Source organism: Triturus cristatus, chromosome 8 (assembly GCF_964204655.1).
Source record: "Triturus cristatus chromosome 8, aTriCri1.1, whole genome shotgun sequence".
NCBI classification, from domain to species: domain Eukaryota; kingdom Metazoa; phylum Chordata; class Amphibia; order Caudata; family Salamandridae; genus Triturus; species Triturus cristatus.
In genome coordinates, this window is record NC_140591.1 from 1678142148 (window position 1) to 1678165479 (window position 23332).

At 50.0% G+C, this 23332-nt stretch overlaps 1 protein-coding gene across 1 annotated transcript in view; it reads right to left on the reverse strand.

Annotated features, from left to right (window-relative positions):
- The window catches only part of LOC146808578 (pepsin A-2/A-3-like), an 82166-nt gene extending 61655 nt beyond the window's left edge, over positions 1–20511 (reverse strand). Inside the window, exon 1 of the mRNA XM_085623602.1 lies at positions 20378–20511. Coding sequence (XP_085479728.1) covers positions 20378–20430 — 53 coding nt within the window. The 5' untranslated portion in view covers positions 20431–20511. The remainder of the gene's footprint in view (positions 1–20377) is intronic.
- Positions 20512–23332: the final 2821 nt, after the last annotated feature.

A 23332-nucleotide genomic window follows, 5' to 3' on the forward strand; every position in this document is an offset into this window, starting at 1 on the left:
TAAGTAGGAGGGAAAACTGTAGACAACTAAGTGAAACAGGTGAGAAATCGTGTGCTAAAGATACTCTTTGAAAATAGACCAAAAGGGCCAGGTAGAGGTGGAGAGGCATGCGAGGGGCTTCCCTTCATTCGGTTCAGTTATAAATGCTGAGAATTCAGTCATCACCACCATAGTTCTGATATTTACATTTTAAGATAGTTTGTTCATAGTATATGTACTTTTATTGTAAACACCACCCTCTGAATGTGTCTACTGTTCCTTCTCCTTCACTCTGAAAGGATTGTGGCATGCAGTGTTACCCTGGAGCTGGAGAGATCTCACTGGGTGTGACTCTGAAAGGATTGTGGCATGAAATGTTACCCTGGAGCTGGAGAGATCTCACTGGGTGTGACTCTGAAAGGATTGTGGCATGCAGTGCTACCCTGGAGCTGGAGAGATCTCACTGGGTGTGACTCTGAAAGAATTGTGGCATGCAGTGCTACCCTGGAGCTGGAGAGATCTCACTGGGTGTGACTCTGAAAGAATTGTGGCATGCAGTGCTACCCTGGAGCTGGAGAGATCTCACTGGGTGTGACTCTGAAAGGATTGTGGCATGCAGTGCTACCCTGGAGCTGGAGAGATCTCACTGGGTGTGACTCTGAAAGGATTGTGGCATGCAGTGCTACCCTGGAGCTGCAGAGATCTCACTGGGTGTGACTCTGAAAGGATTGTGGCATGCAGTGTTACCCTGGAGCTGGAGAGATCTCACTGGGTGTGACTCTGAAAGGATGGTGGCATGCAGTGTTACCCTGGAGCTGGAGAGATCTCACTGGGTGTGACTCTGAAAGGATTGTGGCATGCAGTGTTACCCTTGGAGCTGGAGAGATCTCACTGGATGTGACTTTGAAAGGATTGTGGCATGCAGTGCTACCCTGGAGCTGCAGAGATCTCACTGGGTGTGACTCTGAAAGGATTGTGGCATGCAGTGTTACCCTGGAGCTGGAGAGATCTCACTGGGTGTGACTCTGGAAGGATTGTGGCATGCAGTGTTACCCTGGAGCTGGAGAGATCTCACTGGGTGTGACTCTGAAAGGATTGTGGCATGCAGTGTTACCCTTGGAGCTGGAGAGATCTCACTGGATGTGACTTTGAAAGGATTGTGGCATGCAGTGTTACCATGGAGCTGGAGAGATCTCACTGGGAGTGACTCTGAAAGGATTGTGGCATGCAGTTCTACCCTGGAGCTGGAGAGATCTCACTGGGTGTGACTCTGAAAGGATTGTGGCATGCAGTGTTACCCTGGAGCTGGAGAGATCTCACTGGGTGTGACTCTGAAAGGATTGTGGCATGCAGTGTTACCCTGGAGCTGGAGAGATCTCACTGGGTGTGACTCTGAAAGGATTGTGGCATGCAGTGTTACCCTTGGAGCTGGAGAGATCTCATTGGGTGTGACTCTGAAAGGATTGTGGCATGCGGTGTTACCCTGGAGCTGGAGAGATCTCACTGGGTGTGACTCTGAAAGAATTGTGGCATGCAGTGTTACCCTGGAGCTGGAGAGATCTCACTGGGTGTGACTCTGAAAGGATTGTGGCATGCAGTGTTACCCTGGAGCTGGAGAGATCTCACTGGGTGTGACTCTGAAAGGATTGTGGCATGCAGTGTTACCCTGGAGCTGGAGAGATCTCACTGGGTGTGACTCTGAAAGGATGGTGGCATGCAGTGCTACCCTGGAGCTGTAGAGATCTCAGTGGGAGTGACCCCGCACACTGGGAGGTTCACTACAGCCTCCTTTCAGGTGGTCGGTATCTAATCGAGGATCAGTCTGAAACTGGGGTCACAAACCACTGACACGCTCTGTTGCAGCTCCCAAACACTAGAGGGCGCTCAATCCAGGCTCTCTCCTCCTTGGGATTCGTAATGGATCGAAACATTTGGAGAGAATTCTCTGACTCATAAAAGGGCTTTTAAACTTTGTAAACAGGGGGTTTACATTGCAGCCGCTTATGAATGTACTACAGGTGACTGTCAAGAAATGTCTAAAAGAGACCTCCAAAGACGTCCGGTAGTTCGACTTCACGGGAAACGGCCAGTGTGTGTCTGTGCACATTTTGTTAGCTGTCTTCTGCTGCATTAAAAGAGTGTGCACATGTGCATCCCAAGGTGATCTTATGTACCATGGTGCACTGATTAAAATGCGCTGCTCTGCGGCTTGCATTTCAGGCAATGGAACAAACAGAGGGGCATATTATCAATCCAGGCGATAAAATTATCGCCGCTTTAGTGGCAGAAAACTGCTGCTAAAGCGGCGATAATGGGCTTGATAATATGCCGCAGAGAGTTCCCATAGAAGCCCATGTTAGACGCCCTTCTCATCTAACATGGGCTTCAATTGGAATTCCATAGAGCATATTATCAAGCCCATTATTGCCGCTTTAGCGGCAGTTTTCTGTCTCTAAAGCGGCGATAATTTTAACGCCGTTTCTTGATAACATGCCCCACACTTCTCTACAAGTCTGAGTCCAGATTCACTAAACGTTTGCTTTGTCCTTGTATTCTATCAAGTGGCACAAGGCAACGCAAAGGCTTAAGTGATATTTAAACCCTCCCGCCCCCGGGATGATTTGTGTGACTTTCTAAAGAATTGAATCACAACAAAATGTCTTGTGCTGCTCTGCAGTACACTTTATACCGTGAGGCACTCCTTGGGTCGAGCATGAGCGTTCCTGGGCATCTCCTCATGGAATTTAACGCAACCCCAGAGTTTCTGAAAGCAATAAACCTGGGATTGCGCAACACTCGTACACCGCCCCAATCATGGTGTAACAGGATGAAATATCCTCTTTCCATGTGGGCTGATTCGGCATCAAGCATAAAATGAGGAAGGTGCCTCTAAGGATTGTTTTTATGCAGGAAGGTGTTCCCTCCTGCACAAACATATCATGCCCATGTTGCAAGCATCCTTGTAATATGGTGTAAGGGTGCCTGCATTGGCATTAGGCAACCTCACACGTGCCAGCGCTGGAGAAGGGATAAAGAGTGCCCCACCCTTCATGGGTATGGCGCTGCCTGGCTCTATCCCGTTCACACAACACAGCACAGCAAGTATACTTGCTACATAAGATTGTGCAGCATGGCTCAAAGAGGAGCACGCGCCATGCGCTCTACTTCTCACTGCATAAGCAGTACAAGTGGTGCAAGGCAGCCTCCTTCGTTTTGTAAGAAAGAACATTAGTTGCTTTTTTCACAGCGCCTCCTTTACCCTCATCATCGCATGACAGCATCTTGAAATACCTAATTTGAGGATGTGCCACGTAAGGGGGCAAAAGACAGCTGACTTTGCTCCAGGTCCGCTAATAGCATCCTCGTCGGGAGAGGGGAGGTCGGGCATACACTTTTCTAACTTCACCATTAGAATATATCACTTTTGACAATCGCCACTCAAAGCAAAGCTTTAATATTCTAAACTGACACGCCTTGAAAGGGTCACATTTTAAAGAAATTGAGGGACATATTATCAAGACAGGCGATAAAATTATCATCGCTTTAGCGACAGAAAACTGCCGCTAAAACGGCGATAATGGGCTTGATAATATGCCCTTGAGAATTCCAATTGAAGCCCATGTTAGATGTGAAGGACATCTAACCTGAGTTTTCTACTGCTAAATCAGCGATAAATTTATCACCTGTCTTGATAATATGCCCCTGAATGTTTTCAACTCTGAAGTCTTTATCATATATTTAATGGGCACTGCCAGCTGAGAAACAGCAGACCCCAAACCCTTCTTCCCCTAAAGCGCTAAAGGTCAGCCATGCTCGCAGCCATCCTGCAGGAAACAGGGACATACTAAAGGCAACAAAAATAGGGCTTCATTTATGAAACATGTCACATCGATTGTTGAAAACAGCGGTGTGACACTTTTCATAACGCCAACCTTGTGACACCATGGATGCGAAGTATTTACTGTGAGGTGCTCCATAGCGGAAGGATTTACAGATACCTCAGTATTCCCCACGTATCTATAGATGCAAAAGTGGCGCATAGCTGGGGTGTGGCTGAAACCAGATGTAACTCCAGCAATGTGTCTTCTCAGTTGTGGTAAGCCCCGTGTGAAAGGGCCTGCATCGGTCTTGCACCTGCTGTGAGGCAGGCAAACGGATTTGATGCACCGGCGTCCTAGAAGTGTTGCAGTAAAATCTCATAGATTTCACTGCGCTACAACTACCGGCCTTTTGTGTGGGGGAACGCCCACCCTGCACGCATTATACCTGTCGCAGGTATAATGTAGCGCAGGGGTTTACGCATCTGCTTAGATACGGCACTTTGTAAATGTCGCAGAGTAGTGCTTATTTTATGCCACTCATGCGTCACAAAAAGTGACGCACTGGTGGCGTAAGGGGCTCATAAATAAGCCCCTCAGTTCTCCACTAATGAGTTAGTGATAATGTTTGCTAAGGAAGGGGATGTGGTGTCATGGTATAGTTGCTCCAATGTTGCCTGCCTTAGATCAAAGGGCCCGAGTGCTAATCTTGGGTTTGCATTTGGCCACAATTGCAGATCTTCGATTCACTTCTGTTGGCCAGAATCACACAGGTATCCTCAGTAAATGTTGCCCATTTCCCCCTTTAGGACCGCTCAAACCCTTCACACATGAGTTTACTGAAGTCATGACATCAGCAAAGAATCTTCTTATTGCCAGTGGTGTCCAGGCCAGGCCTATATTTCCCAGAGTACTCAAATTTGTGTAAGTAAATGTATTGTTTCAATTAATAAAAATTGTTAAGAAAGGCCGTGTTCTTCCATCGTTCATAAAAACAGTGACGTGTTATTTCATTTAGTACATTTCAAGTAGTTTCCAAAGACTTAAAAAAGAGGTCCAAAAATACTTCATATATGCTCACGGATTTGGGCCATAAATGGCGACCATGCGGCGCAGGTGAGTGTGACCTGTCCCAGGACACCCCCGCGCCGCACGGCCACCAACTGTGTGTGTGCCCCTCGCCCTCTGCTGCCCGCAGCCTCATTGGGACTGCCTCTCTGCTCCCAGATCCTCCGCAGCATTTCTCGAGTGTGTGTTGTACTATTTGTGTGAATTCCCTGTGTAACATTGTTTATTTCCTCCTTTAACTGCTTTTATTTCCTTTCTGTACTGTGCCACTGCCAGGCTTCTTTGCTGTTGTGTCCCCCTGTGCCCGCCCCGCTCCCCGCTTCCCGCCGCCATCCAAGCGGCCACGCCCCCTTTTGTTTTGTGCCCTCCCCGCTCCCGTCTCCCAGCTGCTCCTCCCTCCCTCCCACTTTGCCATAAATGGCGACCGCGCGTACGCGCAGTGGTCACGTGCAGCGGGAGCGCCGATTGTGCGCCGAAGGCGCGCCAAAGGTAAGCCCGTCTGCGCCCGTCCGCGCCTGGACCGCGCCCAGAGCCAGAACCCCTGGTCCCCACCGACGCAAGACGACCCGACAGACCTACGACGCCGCCGCCCTCAACGCACTCAATGCCGGCCAGAACCCCGCCTGCTGCCGGGCCGCCCCGAAACGCTTCCACGGACCCTTCACCTGCACAACCTGCAAGTTTACCTGCCTCCGAACATGTCCGGCGCCCGCCAAGCCAAATCCCAGCAGCGACCTCAAATGCATCCTGCTCAACACCCGCTCCGTCCACAGACACGCCGTCGAACTCTGGAACCTCCTCGACACAACATCACCAGACGTCGCCTTCCTCACTGAAACATGGACGCCTCCTCAGCCCCCGACATCGCCATCGCCATCCCAGATGGATACAAGATCATCAGGAAGGACCGCGTCAACCAGACCGGAGGAGGCATCGCCATCGTCCACAAGAACACAATCCGCATCACGACCGACGCCGACGACACCCACACCGCTGATGAACACCTCCACTTCCAGATCCTCACCGACCAAAAGACGACCCTCAGAGAAACCCTCATCTACAGACCCCCGGGACCACGCACACAATTCAGCGAAGACATCACAGACTTCATCAGCCCACACACCCTCCGCTCCGCCGACTACATCCTCCTAGGGGACCTCAACTTCCACCTGGAGAACAACAAGGACCGCAACACCGTCACCCTGCTGGACAACCTCGCCAACCTCGGACTCAAGCAATTGGTCAACACCCCCACCCACTACGCCGGCCACACACTTAACGCCATCTTCTCATCCAGCAAGCACATCGCCTTCAGCCACTCCACCGAACTTCACTGGACCGACCACAGCTGCGTCCACTTCAGCTTCAGAAAAACCACCACCCACCACCACCCGCAACAGGTTCCTCACAGGAGCTGGAGCAAGATCACCGCCGACCAGCTCACCGCCTCCCTCAGCCAGAACCCACCTGCCAGCACACCGGACCCCAACGAAGCAGCCCGCAACTTCACGCAATGGCTGACCACCTGCGCCGACGACCTCGCACCACTGAAGAACCCCCCCAGCAAACCCAGAAGCAAGAAGACCCCCTGGTTCACCGAAGAACTCAAGGACTCCAAGAAGACCTGCCGCACCCTCGAGAAAGCCTGGCTCCTCGACCGGACCACTGACAACATGACCGCCCTCAAACACGCGACCCACAAGCACCACCAGCTCATCCGCACCACCAAGAAGAAATCACTGAAGGATCGACTGGACAACAACGCCCACGACAGCAAGGAACTCTTCAGCATCGTCAAGGAGTTCTCCAACCCCAGCACCGGCAACAACGACATCACCCCTTCACAAGATCTCTGCGACTCCCTCGCCTCGTTCTTCCACCGTAAGATTGCCGACATCCACAACAGCTTCGACACACCATCCTCGCACCCTACCGTCGAACCAACGCACCCCACTGCCACCCTCCGCACCTGGACCGCAGTGACCAAGGAGACACAGCCCACACGATGAACACCATCCACTCCGGATCTCCGACTGACCCCTGCCCCCACCACATCTTCAACAAGGCCGACTCCACCATCGCACCCCAACTCCGAGACGTCATCAACACCTCCTTCGACACCGCCACCTTCCCGGAGAGCTGGAAGCATGCCGAGCTCAGCGCCCTACTGAAGAAACCAACAGCGGACCCCACCGACCTCAAGAACTTCCGCCCCATCTCGCTCCTCCCTTTTCCTGCCAAAGTCATCGAGAAGATCGCCAACAGACAGCTTGCCACCTTCCTCGAGACGAATGGATCCCTCGACCCCTCGCAGTCCGGTTTCAGAGCCAACCACAGCACCGAGACCGCCCTCATCGCAGCCACCGACGACATCCGAGCCCTTCTCGACAACGGGGAAACAGCGGCACTCATCCTCCTGGACCTCTCCGCCGCGTTCGACACTGTCTGCCACCGCACCCTAGTCCAACGCCTCAGCAACACCGGCATCCAAGAGAAGGCACTGAAGTGGATCATCTCGTACCTAGCTGGAAGAACACAGAGAGTCCGCCTCCCCCCATTTCATTCCGAGGCCACCGAAGTCATCTGCGGCGTCCCGCAAGGATCATCACTCAGCCCCACCCTCTTCAACGTCTACATGAGACCCCTCGCAGCCATCGCACGCCAACACAACCTCAACATCATCTCCTACGCCGACGACACCCAGCTGATCCTCTCCCTCACCAGAGACCCCGACACTGCCAGAACCAGCCTCCACGAAGGGATGAAAGACGTCGCCGAGTGGATGAAGAACAGCTGCTTGAAACTGAACTCAGACAAGACAGAAGTCCTCATCCTTGGACCATCACCCTCCGCCTGGGATGACTCCTGGTGGCCCCCTGCCCTGGGCACCGCCCCCAAGCCGACAGACCACGCACGCAACCTGGGCTTCATCCTGGACTCCTCCCTCTCCATGACCAGACAAGTCAACGCCGTCTCCTCTTCATGCTTTCACACCCTCCGCATGCTCCGCAAGATCTTCCGATGGATCCCGATCGAAACCAGGAAGACGGTCACCCAGGCCCTCGTCACCAGCCGGCTGGACTACAGAAACACCCTCTACGCCAAAACCACAGCCAAGCTACAGAAAAGACTACAACGCATCCAGAACGCCTCCGCCCGACTCATCCTAGACATCCCTCGATGCAGCCACATCTCCGGCCACCTGAGGAACCTGCACTGGCTCCCCGTCAACAAGAGGATCACGTTCAGGCTCCTCACCCACGCACACAAGTCTCTCCACAACCTGTGCCCCAAGTACCTCAACGACCGCCTGACCTTCCACACGCCCACCCGCCAGCTACGATCCGCTAGCCTCGCCCTCGCCGCCGTACCACGCATCCGAAGAGCCACCGCCGGAGGCAGATCCTTCTCCTACCTGGCGGCCAAGACATGGAACTCCCTCCCCATCCACCTTCGGCTGACCCAGGACCACCTCGCCTTCAGGAGACAACTCAAGACCTGGCTGTTCGAGCAGTAGCGGCCCCCTTCCCCCAAGCGCCTTGAGACCCTTCCGGGTGAGTAGCGCGCTATACAAGTGATATGATTGATTGATTGATTATTTTAGGGCAAGACTCGGCCTTTGATCATGAGTTCTTTACGTTGCCGTGCTAGTCTAGCCAGTTCCATGGGGCTCTCTGAGTTTAAAAGAAACTTCATTGCATCTACGCAGGTACGGATGCCATATTTTAAAAACAAGGGTTTTAATAAAGTGCAAGGTGCGTGTCTCAGTTCAGGGCAGACACACACTAGAAGGGCCAGGGACTCCTCGAACTGATGGAAAAGTCTGCAGGCGGCGACCCCCTCTAGGGATTTCCAGCAAGTGTTTTTGTCTTTTATTGGCATAACCATGAGTCGAACTGATAGGACTTGATTTAGTATCGATTTGTCCAGAGCTGAGCCAAGGTAAGGCTGCCTCAGTTTGTCCTTGTAAGAACTGGCGAGAATCCCAATGCTGCTGCTAGAGTACTCTATAGACCCCATGTCATCCTGCTTTGATAATATTCTTACTTGCTTCTTTAAAATGTGTGTGTTTTTGCATGTGAAAGTTTAACTATTCTCAAAGTTTTCAATAGAGAAATGTAACTCCCTACAGGTATTTGCATTTTTAACCTTTTTCTTTCCTGGAGGAAAAAACATTAGTCCTTGGGAAAGAAAACTTTTCTCTCACACTCAGCTGAAACATGGGAGAGTTCTCCCCATATTCCAACTCCAAACTCAGGCTTAGGGGGATATTCACAATTTATCTCCACCTTAACGCATCAAAAGAGGAGATAGATTTAACACCCCATTCACCAACTAACCCTAATGAGATGCAGAGTAGGTGTTCCCTTGCAAAAATACACGAAAAAACCACAGCACCACTTTCACAACAAACTGCCAGATCTGCGATGCAAACCCAAAACAGGTGACAAGCTGCGGTAGCAGCAGGGAATTAACACCTGCCTTTTGCTGGAGTTAAGCAGGACGACTACCTGCAGCATAAAAGGGAGCCCAGCCAAGAGCCACACCTGAAGACCCACAGATGCCATGGAGACAATGATCATGCAACGCCAAAACCCCTACACCATACCTGGATTCCCTCATGTGTCAGGGAAAAACAACTGTAAACATGTACCCCCGTGCCCCCTGCCCACACTGCACACAACTACCACAACAGAAAGCACACGCATACCATGAATGTGCAGGCAATAGAGTACCGCCCGAGACTCCTCAACAATGTCGTGGCCAACTCCCCAGGCAGAGTGCATGATACTCACATCTCCCGACAGTCCATCATCAGGATGGCACACATGGAAATGCAATGCCCATTGGTAAGTCCAAAATAAACACACCACACACCTCCAGCCCACAGTCATGTAACTCACGACACTGCCAATGGGCACGCAGCACATGCCAACCGACCAGACACGACAACACGACTCCCTTGGGAATCTGGCCTCGCCATGCCCACAACCCAGCCACGGCATGGCACCACAGACACACAATAGCAGGATGTGAGGAGAGGCATGGAGCAGGCATGTGCGAGAGTGGCAAGTGACTAATGAATGTGAACCTACCCAATGCCAGGTGTGGTGTGGAAGTACCGGACAGACCACAGAGGGCAAACCACGGAAATGGCCATGTGGAGTACAACTGCTGGTGAATGGAGTGTAGTGGCCATTGGGCGCTACCATGTCCCCACAGGCTGTGGGGCAGAATGCGGAAATGTTGCACGTTACGTCCCCCCCTGCATGCGAGTGCATAGTCGGTTGAACCTGCGTATGCCAGGCCTGTGTAAGGTTGTGAACAATAAGCCCTCGCACTGGTTCTGGTTCTCATTCGGAATGAAAAACGCGTCTACCAGGGTGGTGCCTCTCAGCCCGCCACGAGTCCTGCGTCGAGCGCGGCGGGCCAGCGTTCATGTATGCCTGCTGCAACCCATGCTAACCGTTGCATCAGGCCTACACTGCAGTCCAGTAGGTCACACATGTGGAACTGTGTCTTGGGTATGATGTGGAGGCGTCCACACCATTGGACATGCTCCATCGAAGACAGCATCCCCTAACAGCACTGGTGCCACTAACTATGTGCACAATGAGTCATGGGTATCTGGTTGGACATTGGTGGCGCCTGAGTCCATGGCCTGGTGGTTTCCTGCATCTTCATCTGGCTGGACCGGACGTGGTGTCCGACATGTGTCTGTTCCATTCATCTCCACAATAGAGACCGTTTCAGCGTGGTCCTGCCCTCTGCATCATGCCCTGGGAGTACACCTTCCACTGTCCACCAAGACACTCCGCGACAAGCTCCTTTACATCTACGGAAACCTGCTCTGCACTCGTGACCCTACCCCAGTCTTGCTCCTGGGGCCACTAACCCTGTGCGACTCAAGTCATCCCCCCTTGTTGTTCTGACACTGCATTTCTGAATGCCTGATGACTGTTTTGCCAGCACCAGCTACTCCCTGAGGGCTGGCTTACCCTCACCCCACACACAGCCAACACAGGCATCACTGGATTATTGGGCCTGCCATCACATCCTGCCGAACCAAGTATTGACTCATTTCTCCCTGCACTGTCAGAGGTGATCAAGGATATGCACACTGCCCTTGGATGATGACACCCCTCCAAGACCCGAACACACCAGCCCAGAGGCAGTACAGTGCGGCCCACATACGCACCAGGGGCATCGTTGAACGCACATTTGGCGTGTTGAAGTCACATTTCAGGTGCCTGGACAGCACAGGTGGAAAGCTCCTGTACATCCCGGACATCTTGTGCAAGATGATCGTTGCATGTTGTGTATTGCACAACATCTGTGTACGCACCAATGCCCCATGGATCCCAGTTCCAGAAGTACCGGACGATGATGGGGACGATGGGGCAGTTGGCCCACATCTCACTGCAGCTGTGGCAGGAATGGCCCGTAGGAACACCATCATTGATCATTACTTCTCGTGAGCACGTGAGCACGTGAGATTGTGACCATCCCTGGCAATCATGGGACAGTACAAAATGCCCAAAAACACAGCATGTGTGAATAAAACATATTTGCAGGTTACAGGTTGTACTTGTACATTGTCATGTCACAGTTTCCTGCTGTGCCAGATGTGATTTGCCATGTTGTGCACATTTGCGGCACCAGTTGTGTCCTGTGTTCTGTTGTGGAGGTGTTGCTGTTTGTACCGGGATGTTGTCAATGTCGAGGTGCACTTATACTTATGTGCATATTCTGCACGGTGGTTGATTCGGTCCTGCAGCTCTGATTTGTCTGCCACTGGTCCCATTCAGGCAGTGTGCCTGTCAGTTCTGTGCTTCCACGGTGCTGAGATGTTGCAGACTTGGTTAACTTGTGCTCTTTGTCGAGTTGTGACTCTTGGGTATGGTTTGTCCACAGATGTGTCATTGATGTCAGGGGTTGTTTGTGCAGGTGGTTTTGTCCGACAGTGACCTGCTCCTTTCCGGTTGTGGTCCGCACTCAGCCACCTAAGTGTCGTGCAGTGTACATTGTCATGGTGATTGGACTGCAGCCTTGCTACTCGTTATGTGGTGTCTCTTGCATTGTCAGTGTGGCTGACGTACATGCATGTTTGCTGTGTTTCGCACGTGTGCATGTGTTGGTTGTGTGCTTGTTGATGTGTTGTGTGGGAGCCCCTTTGGGCACATGGTGTACATGGGACTACTTGGTGTTTGTGTGTGTTCTGAAGTGTTCCCGTGGGATCAGGTACATGATCTTGAGTCATTGTGGGTGTGCAATGTGCTCTGTTTAATTGTGCATGTGTGCCATTGTGCCCATCTACCCCCGTCCACCCACTTCCTGGTGGGTGCACACACTGTTGATGTGGTGTCGGATCCTGTTGGACAGTGTCCAGATCCCTGATTCCTGTCACCGTCTCCCGACTGGTGACTGTGGCCACCATCTTCTCCATGTCCTTCAGCTCCTGCTGTTCTGCTGGCCCCCCTCCTCCGTGGTGCGTTGCTGCTTTCGTGTTGGCAGTGAGTTTCTGCTGGTTTTTGCCATTCATATCAGTCCAGGACCTCTTGTGCTCTTCCATTGTCCTCTTCTGCCATGCGACGGCATTCACATGGTCCGAGGTGGTGTGCCATCTTTGCCTCTTTGCTGCCAATGACACGTTGGAGGTAATGTGCAGTTGGTGGTGGTGTTCTGGCTCATCCATGGTGATAATCGGGTTTTCCTGGTGACTGTACGGCATCTTCCTCTCCTCATTGGCCTTCCACGGGCCCTGTATTTCTGGGTGTTCCTCCGTGGGGATTGTGGGGTTCATGTTGTCCTCTGCAGTGGGTCAGGGTGCATCCGTGGTACTATGCAGTTGATGTCGTTTTTTAGGGGCATTTTCCGTATGCTGTTCTTATGCTTTTTCCTGCATTACATGTGGAGATTGCTGGCCTCGCACTGGTTGTCACTGTTTTCTGGCGTTTGGGCACATCACGTCTTTTTACGTGTTGGGGTTTTTGTTTTTATCTCCGCCGCAGTGGTTGTATCGCGGACATTGGCCGCATTTTTGGCGGACTATCGCATGGTACCGCCGTGTTGTGAATTCCACGTTAACACGGGGTTATTTTCCCGCGATAGGCTGCGATGTGTAAAGGTGCATTGGGTGATGTTTAGCACATGTTCTTGTGAATATACCCCTTTGAGCTTCCAAGTAAATCTGCGTGCACTTCCAGGGGGAGAAGGGGCCTACAAGGTGCGGGTGAATCTACTGGAATCAAGCTATCCTGGCTGAAGGGGGGTGAAACCCCGAACCGGTCCTAGGATGCTTGTTTTCGAGTCCAGGGAGGACCTGGCTTGGCAGTTCGGGCTGGACTGTTCCCATGAGGCACAGGGTCAAGACTGATTTGCATATGGCTGGGTTCAACCTGGAATGGCATGGTGAGCAAGAACATGATGGATTTAGGGCCAGATCTCTGTTCTGGGGTGAATGTATGACATTGTTCTGCATTGTGTCAATCAACGGTTGTTTTTGCATTTGTCACCCCGAGTGGGACGGGTATGCTCAGACGTGAGTCCCGTGCTCTCCATGCCACTGGAATCAAGCTATCCTGGCTAAAGAGGGGTGAAACCCCGAAACCGGTCCTAGGATGCTTGTTTCCAGTCCAGGGAGGACCTGGCTTGACAGTTTGGGCTGGACTGTTCCCATGAGGCACAGGGTCAAGACTGATTTGCATATGGATGGGTTCAAACTGGAATGGCATGGTGAGCAAATAAATGATGGATTTAGGCCCAGATCTCTGTACTGGGGTGAATGTATGACATTGTTCTGCATTCTGTCCTTCAATTGTTGTTTTTGCATTTCCCAGGAGTCCACAACACACCTTCTGAGAGACATTTTTTGTCAGAAGTGACAATCACATGAGTAACCTTGTAATTACAGAAATTCAATTGCAGCAGCTGGTAACAACATTGCCTGGGTTACCATATAAACAAATTGTATAAATGTGTCCCAACAAGAACAATCTACCATTATATATTTCAAGCCTAAGGGTCTGATTTAGGGAGTGAGGGAAGGGTACTCCAGGTAACTGCCACGTGTGTGACAGAGTACCCGTCCAACAAACTCCAAATCTGCCCTAAGTTTTAATAGAGTACCTTGGCTATGTGCTTACTGTAACAGAGTTATTAGGGCAGCATACTTACAGGTACAGGGGTTATTGTGCAGTACACTTACTGTTACAGGGGTTATTGGGCAGTACCCTTACAGGTACAAGGGTTATTGGGCAGTACCCTTACTGTTACAGGGGTTATTCAGCAGTACCCTTACAGTTACAAGGGTTATTGAGGCGTGCCCTTACTGTTACAGGGGTTATTTACCAGTACCCTTACTGTTACAGGGGTTATTGTGCAGTACCCTTACTCTTACAGGGGTTATTGTGCAGTACCCTTTCTCATACAGGGGTTATTGGGCAGTACCCTTACTGTTACTGGGGAAATTGGGCAGCACCCTTACAGGTACACAGGTTATTGGGCAGTACCCTTACAGGCACAGGGGTTATTGGGCAGTGCCCTTACAGGTACAGGGGTTATTGGGCAGTACCCTTACTGTTACAGAGTTATTGGGCAGCACCGGTACAGGGGGTATTGGGCAGTAACCTTACAGGTAAAAGGGTTAGTGGGCAGCATACTTACAGGTACAGGGGTTATTGGGCAGTGCCCTTACAGGTACAGGGGTTATTGGACAGTGCCCTTACAAGTACAGGGGTTATTGCGCAGTACCCTTACATATACAGCAGTTATTAAGGCAACATACTAACAGGTAAAGGGTTTATTGGGCAGTACCCTTACAGGTACACAGGTTATTGGGATGTACCCTTACAGGTACAAGGGTTATTGGGCAGTGCCCTTACTGTTACAGGGGTTATTGTGCAGTACCCTTTCTCATACAGGGGTTATTGGGCAGTACCCTTACTATTACTGGGGTTATTCGGCAGTACCCTTACAGGTACAAGGGTCATTGAGGCGTACCCTTACTGTTACAGGGGTTATTTGGCAGTACCCTTACTGTTACAGGGGTTATTGTGCAGTACCCTTACTCTTACAGGGGTTATTGGGCAGTACCCTTACTGTTACTGGGGAAATTGGGCAGCACCCTTGCAGGTACACAGGTTATTGGGCAGTACCCTTACAGGCACAGGGGTTATTGGACAGTGCCCTTACAAGTACAGGGGTTATTGCGCAGTACCCTTACATATACAGCAGTTATTAAGGCAACATACTAACAGGTAAAGGGTTTATTGGGCAGTACCCTTACAGGTACACAGGTTATTGGGATGTACCCTTACAGGTACAAGGGTTATTGGGCAGTGCCCTTACTGTTACAGGGGTTATTGTGCAGTACCCTTTCTCATACAGGGGTTATTGGGCAGTACCCTTACTATTACTGGGGTTATTCGGCAGTACCCTTACAGGTACAAGGGTCATTGAGGCGTACCCTTACTGTTACAGGGGTTATTTGGCAGTACCCTTACTGTTACAGGGGTTATTGTGCAGTACCCTTACTCTTACAGGGGTTATTGGGCAGTACCCTTACTGTTACTGGGGAAATTGGGCAGCACCCTTGCAGGTACACAGGTTATTGGGCAGTACCCTTACAGGCACAGGGGTTATTGGGCAGTTCCCTTACAGGTACAGGGGTTATTGGGCAGTACCCTTACTGTTACAGAGTTATTGGGCAGCACCATTACAGGTACAGGGGGTATTGGGCAGTAACCTTACAGGTAAAAGGGTTAGTGGGCAGCATACTTACAGGTACAGGGGTTATTGGGCAGTACCCTTACTGTTACAGAGTTATTGGGCAGCACCATTACAGGTACAGGGGGTATTGGACAGTAACCTTACACGTAAAAGGGTTAGTGGGCAGCATACTTACAGGTACAGGGGTTATTGGGCAGTGCCCTTCCAGGTACAGGGGTTATTGCGCAGTGCCCTTACAAGTACAGGGGTTATTGCGCAGTACCCTTACATATACAGCAGTTATTAAGGCAACATACTAACATGTAAAGGGTTTATTGGGCAGTACCCTTACAGGTACACAGGTTATTGGGATGTACCCTTACAGGTACAAGGGTTATTGGGCAGTGCCCTTACTGTTACAGTGGTTATTGTGCAGTACCCTCTCTCTTACAGGGGTTATTGGGCAGTACCCTTACTATTACTGGGGAAATTGGGCAGCACCCTTACAGGCACAGGGGTTATTGGGCAGTGCCCTTACAGGTACAGGGGTTATTGGGCAGGACCCTTACAAGTACAGGGGTTAGTGGGCAGTACCCTTACAGGTGCAGGGGTTATTGGACAGTACCCTTACTGTTACAGAGTTATTGGGCAGTACTCTTACAGGCACAGGTGTTCTTGGGCCGTGCCCTTACAGGTACAGGGGGTATTGGGCAGTACCCTTACAGGTAAAAGACTTAGTGGGCAGTGCCCTTACAGGTACAGGGGTTATTGGGGCAGAATTGTTATAGGTACATGATTATTGGGCAGTATTCTTACAGTTACAGGAGTTATTGGGCAGTGCTCTTAACGGTATAGGGTTTATTGGGCAGTACCCTTAAAGGTACAGGGGTTACTGGGGAGTGCCCTTGCAGGTACAGGGGTTATTGTGCAGTTCCCATACAGGTACAGGGTTTATTGGGCAGTGCCCTCACAGGTACAGGAGTTATGGGGCAGTATCAATACAGGTATAGGGGTTATTGGTAGGTACTCTTACAGGGGTTATTGGGCAATAACCTTACAGGTACAAGAGTAATTGGGCAGCCCCTTACAGGTACCAGGGTTATTGGGCAGTACACTTGCAGTGGCTTTCAAGGTTTCAGCAGTCACATATGTTACGTCACTGCTCAACACTGTTTGAAGTGTGGTCAGTACCTGTGGGAAGTACCTACTGCTAATCTCTGCAAGTACTGTACTGTACAGTACCTAAATGCCTGTGTGATTGGACACACAAGTCCAAACATGTCCTTTATTCTCTGACAATTAGTGTCCCGGAACTGACCTATGATATCTTCTCTCAAAGCTCCAGTCTCTCTCAAAGCCTTTGACTCTACAGCACACTCTATCGGCAAACCTTACAATATTAGGCGACCTTAACATACATCTTGACAACAATCAGGATAACGTCGCCAAGGAACTCATAGCTAGCCTAGCAGCAATCGAAGTAGAACAGCTTGTCCCCTCCCATACTCACATATTAGGCCACTTGCTAGACCCCGTCTTTAGCAACTGTCCCCAACTAACAGTTGGCGCCTCCATTCGCCTCCCATGGACTGATCACTTCCTCATTCCAATCACCTGGACCACACGTAAGTGTGTCCTATCCCCCCACCTTCCTTCCAGATCTAGGAACTGGTCCAATCTCTGCTTGGATAAATGGGCTAACAACCTCATTTCAACTAAACCAGTGCTCAATAGTGACCCTCCAAAGGCAACATCGAGTACAACAACTGGATCACGAGCTCACTAGACTCCATACTACCCCTTGGCATCACCAGATCAAAAAGTCACCATAATACAGCCCCTTGGTACACGGAAGAGCTTCGGCAAAAAAACGTACCTGTAAGAGGCTTGAAAGGAAGTGGCGTCTAAACTACACGGCTACGGATAAAACTATATACAGAGATGCCATTAGAACCTATAAGTCAGCAATAAAGCTGACCCAATCAGCCTACTATGAGGCTAAAATAATGGCAGCCAAGTGCAAGCCCAAAGAAATGTACCGAACGGTAAAAAGCCTCACTACGCTTCCCCCGCCCTCAACCACCAACCCCACTGAACCCCCATGATGTGATGATCTAGCTGTGTTCTTTTTTACCAAAATAAATAATATCTACACATCCTTTCCGAACACGGGAGAAACCCCCCCCCCCCAAAAGCTACTCCTCCATAGCAGAAACAGAGGTATCTCTCCACAACACCTTAGTCCACCTCCCACTACTAGATTCAGTCACACTAGACTCGTTAATGGACCAAATAAAATCTGGCTCACCCTGTGATCCTGCCCCACCAAACAGGTAATTCTTCCCACACTACTGGAACTGCTGAACTCCTCGATAACAACTAGCACAGTCCCACCAACATGGAAACATGCGAGGGTACGTGCACTTATAAAAAAATCCAACCTCGACCCTTGTAACCTCAACAACTTTCGGCCTATCTCACTACTCCCCTGGACAAGCAAACTCCTCGAAAAATACGTTAATACCTGTCTAACAAAATTTCTCGATAGTAACCAACTGCTGGACACTTCACAGACTGGTTTCCGACCCAAGCATGGTACGGAGACGGCCTTGGTAGCGGTTACAGAGGAGGCAAGGCGGATCTTAGATCAGGGAGGAGCAGTGGCAGTGATCCTCCTTGATCCGAGCGCCGCATTTGATACGGTGAACCATCAAATCCTCCTCCACCGTCTACTAAGTCTGGGAATAGCGGGAGAAGCCCTGGCCTGGCTCAAATCCTTTTTAAAAGACCGCACTTTCAGTGTCTTTGAAGGAGCCTCAGTCTCTGTAAGCAAGCTTTTGGGGTGTGGGGTGCCACAGGGCTCCTCACTTAGCCCCACGCTTTTTAATGCATACATGAGACCACTGGCAGAGATTGTTCGTCCGCACGGCATTACCATCGTCACTTATGCGGACGACACCCAGCTAGTGGTCTCTCTTGCACTTAAGGATAGCCAGCAATCACAAACTAACTTGATTCCCTGTCTGGAGCAGGTAAAGAGCTGGATGACAAGCTCATGCCTTAAGCTCAACGGAGACATGACGGAGCTAATGCTCCTTGGTTCTCAGGCCCCCTCCACTCTAGAGCTTCTGTGGCCCTCCAGCCTAGGCGACCCCCCTGAACCCAAAGACAATATAAAGAGCCTCGGAGTATGGTTAGACAAAGCTTTGACTTTTAACACACAAGCCACCAAAGTGTCAGCAACCTGCTTCGGCCTAATTAGGCAACTCAAAAACATTCTACCACTACTCCCTTTTGAGGCAAAACAGGTAGTTATCCAGGGCCTAATTCAGTCTCGTATAGACTACAGCAACGCTTTATATCTGGGATCCCCAGAATACTGTTTAAATAAACTTCAGCGGGTCCAGAACTGCGCTGCACGCACCATCCTCGGAATTTCGCGTAGGAACTCTATAGGGTCTGGCCTGAAATCCCTGCACTGGCTCCCTGTCAGAGAGAGGATCAAATTTAAGACCATGTGCATTACTCACCAATCTTTCTGGAGATCAGGGCCGCTGATTAATCATTCCCTGATCACTCCCTACCGTCCCAAAAAAGAACTCCGCTCATCGAAAGCCTTTTTAACTGTTGTTCCACAGATACGAAGAGCTAGAGCAGGTGGTCGCAGCTTTTCCTACAATGCATCTAAGATGTGGAACTCTCTCCCCTTCCACCTAAGGTCCCACCCGAACTTGTTCACCTTTCGTAAACAACTAAAAACTTTTCTCTTTAATCAAAAAAATATCTAAATAAAACCATCCACCAGCGATCCACCCCAGCAGAAGTTCTCTATTCACCTGCGCCTGGATGCCTCAGGGTAACTGTCTGCGCTTTACAAAACTCTTTTACATCTTTACATCTTACACACTTAGGGACTCATAGCAAATACTCACTTGACCAGGTACTCAAAGCTCCCATGTCATGAACCAACAACACACTGAGGGATGAAGAGTAAATACTCACTTGACCAGGCACTTAATGCTCCTATCTCATTACCCTACAGCACACTGAGGGACTCATAGCTCATACTCACTGGAGCAGGCACTCAGAGAGGGTCACCAGGCTCTCTTAAAGCTTCCATCTCATGAAATGACAGCATACTGGCTCTGAACAATACTCACTAGACCAGGCACTAAGGGAGGGACACCAGACTCTCTTAAAGCTCCCATCTCACGACTCTACAGCACACTGAGGGGTTCATAGTAAATACTCACTGGACCAGGTACTCAATGCTCCCATATCGTGAACCTACAGCACACTGAGTGATGCAGATTAAATACTCACATGACCAGGCACTCAAAGCTCCCATCTCATCACACTACATCACACTGAGGGATTCATAGCACATACTCACTGGACCAGGGACTCAGAGAGGGTTACCAGGCTCTCGAAAAACTCCCATCTCATAAACGTACAGCATACTGACCTTGAATAATACTCACTGGATCAGGCACCCAGGGAGGGACACCAGACTCTCTTGAAGCTCCCATCTCATGACTTTACAGCACACTGAGGAGTTCAGAGTAAATACTCACTTGACCAGGTACATTGAGAGGATCACCAGGCTCTGTCTAAGCTCCCATCTCATGAAAGTAAAGCACACTGAGGAACTCATAGCACACACTCACTGACCCAGGCACTCAGAGAGGGTCAACAGGCTCTGTCCAAGCTCCTATCTCATGAAAGTACAGCACACTGAGGGACTCATAGCACATACTCCCATCTCCTGAAAGTTCAGCGCACTGACTCTGAAAAATACTCACTTAACCAGGCACTCAGAGAGGGCCACCAGCCCCAGGAGCAGCAGCCACTTCATGGTTCTCTCTTTGTCCGCAGTATCGCAGTAAGAACCAATAAGTAAAGGCCCCTAATATACTGCTTTGGGCGCCAATCAGACAACCTTATCCAAGACTCTGATAAGACGCCTTTTCATGGCTTCTTATCTCATTCTTTTTCACTTATGACTGAGCGTGTGACAAGGCACCACTTAGCCTCACAGGTCACTTATAGCACAAAAGAGGTCTGGGTTCATAGGTGTGTTTATCTATACGTGCCTTAATGTGTATTTCTACTGCAACTCCTTTCAAACAGTTGACGCACTCTCATATAAAGTGCATTAACGCAGTGATAAGAACATAGATAACTTTTTGTCCTTCTTCTTTGAGAGTCATATTCACTCCCCAGAGGTACACTTTCTCATCATATAATGGACGCAAAACTAGAACCCTCAGGTCTCCATGCCTGCACCATGAAATACCCACCCAATCTGTCCAAAAATGCCTCCAAAAGACACAAACACCAGCTACTCAAAACCCGCCCTGAAACACTTATCTCAGACCCATATTTCTGCACCAACAAGGGTATATTAACCAAGGACCTCATCTTCTGCTCCAAAAAACGTGCACAGTGGAGGAATGTCTTTTATTCCATGCTTCGAATCACCAACATCACAAAAACTCCTCATGGCCTCAAACTATCTGAATCTCCCTCGCCCTTCTGTAATGCGAATGTTACCATCTCCCTATACAGCAGCGGTAATATTCTAATACAGTCCACAAATGACAATCTAGCTACAATGGATAAGATTTTCCCTATCCTCAAGAAGGCAGTGAACAATGAGAATTTACATCCCCCCACAAATCACCCTAGCTACCATGATGGCACTCTCACATCCCACCAAACGTCCATGGTTACTCCAACGTCAATCAGCCCACTCGATACCACCAGTGACTGCTACCCGGCCCACTCTCCTGACCTAGCCAAGCCAGAGACCTTGGGGCAGATTTACAAGGAAAGTGACTTAGTGCGTGGCCCAAGCCATTTGGCTGCGCTGCACTGAGTCACTTTCAAAGCACACTGATGCAACATATTTACAACATGTCGCATCCCTGTGGTTTCCCCTGCGCTGACGCACAAACTGCTGCCATGCGCCAGCACAGGCACCCTTACACCATGGTGCAAGGATTCCTGCATCATTGGGAGATTGTTTATGTGCAGGAAGGGGTACCTTCCTGCACAAAAACAATCAGAAATGGCACGTTTCAACTCCTATGTGTGCTGCATTAGCACACATAGAACTTGCAAAACGTCATTGTTTTACTGATTATTTGTGAGCAGGAAGGGACACCTTCCTGTACATAAACAATCACGAGAGGAGATCTCCTTTTTCTATGTATGTTGCAGAATGCAAGCATGCATAGAAAGAGGAAAACTAGGAAAAATGTATTCATTTCTCCTCATTACGCCTCCCTACCCCTCCCCTGGGGAGGGGTAGCATTCAGACGCATCTACGATTTCTCGTAAATCTGGAAATGTGTCTGGGTCCATGGGTGTTGCGTGGGAACACCCACAGCAACACCCATGGAACACTCCTTTCACGCAAAGTGCTGCGTGCAAAGGGGCCATATTTACAAGGACAGAAAAAGTCATTCAGGGTGGCTTTTCCAGTTCTTGTAAATATGGGGTACTAAAATGCACCGCTTGTGCTTCACAAAAAGTGATGCACCAGTGGCGCAAGGGGCTTGTAAATCTGCCCCCTCATCCTCAGCAGGGCTTCGGAATCAAATGGTGAGTTGCCAATCCTTTGCACATACCTCCCCGGCCTTTATGCGGAAAATCAGAGACTCCCTCATCTCTGAACCATCTCCTGCCCCTTTGCTCTATCTCCCTTCCGTTGAACTATTCTGTGAGGTTCCCCCAGGTACACCCACAGGTTCTTCCTATGCCTGGAAGCTCTCTTCTTCAGAATCTATATCTTCCAACCTGATTAGCCTCTTACTGCCCACGTCACCTGCACAGCCCATAAGCCCCCCTAGCCTCCCTCCCACCCCTGCCCCCATCTCCACACAAGCAGGCCCTCTGCAAGACCTCCCTGTCCCACAAACTCACCATGGCTGTAATAATGCCGTACCCGCTCAACCAGGTCTCCAATCCCACCTCTCCCCTCTACTGGACCTCACACCCCAACCCATAACCAACTGTTACCACACTGCCTGGGTTGCACACCTTGATGAGATCTCTCTTAGCCTGTTCCACCTCATGGACGAACTCCAGAAACTGACGTTCATCACCAAAGAGCTTCTGTCCATTCAGAGACCCAATAGTGCCTTGATAAACCGGACCAGCTCCTAAACAGGCATGTATCTCTCCCATGCCGGCACACCTATTATCTTAACTCAAAAACTATACCCTTCCCTAATGCCTCCTCTTGTCCCAGGAGACTGAATGCTGATCTATCTGACAGTGACATCCGCTAACTCTTATGCCAACTTGATAAACACTAACAAGTCCTGCTGAGGTGATATAGAAGCCATTCAAACTAACCCCTACAGAGACTCCAACCACAATCACGGATCTGTAATAGTGATAACCTCAAGCACATTAACATCTCTTAGAGGCCGCTGTCCAGACCAATAGCCAACCGAAATACGTACTTCTTAACTGCAGATCAGCTGGCAAACATGCACCAATATTTACGATCTCATCCATATCTTTATCCTCACGGAAACCTGGCAAAACAGGTCATCTCCTCCTATCCTAGACTTACTAGTCCTTCCTAGCCACGGTATAATTTGACTCGATAGAACTAGGAAAACTGGTGGTGGAATAGCCTGCATCTACCAAAACTCAATCTCTGTGTACCAATTAGAAACTGTCACCCTGCCTAGCCTACCTTTGGAAATCTCTGCTTCAGCATCACGAACAACAACAGTCTCATT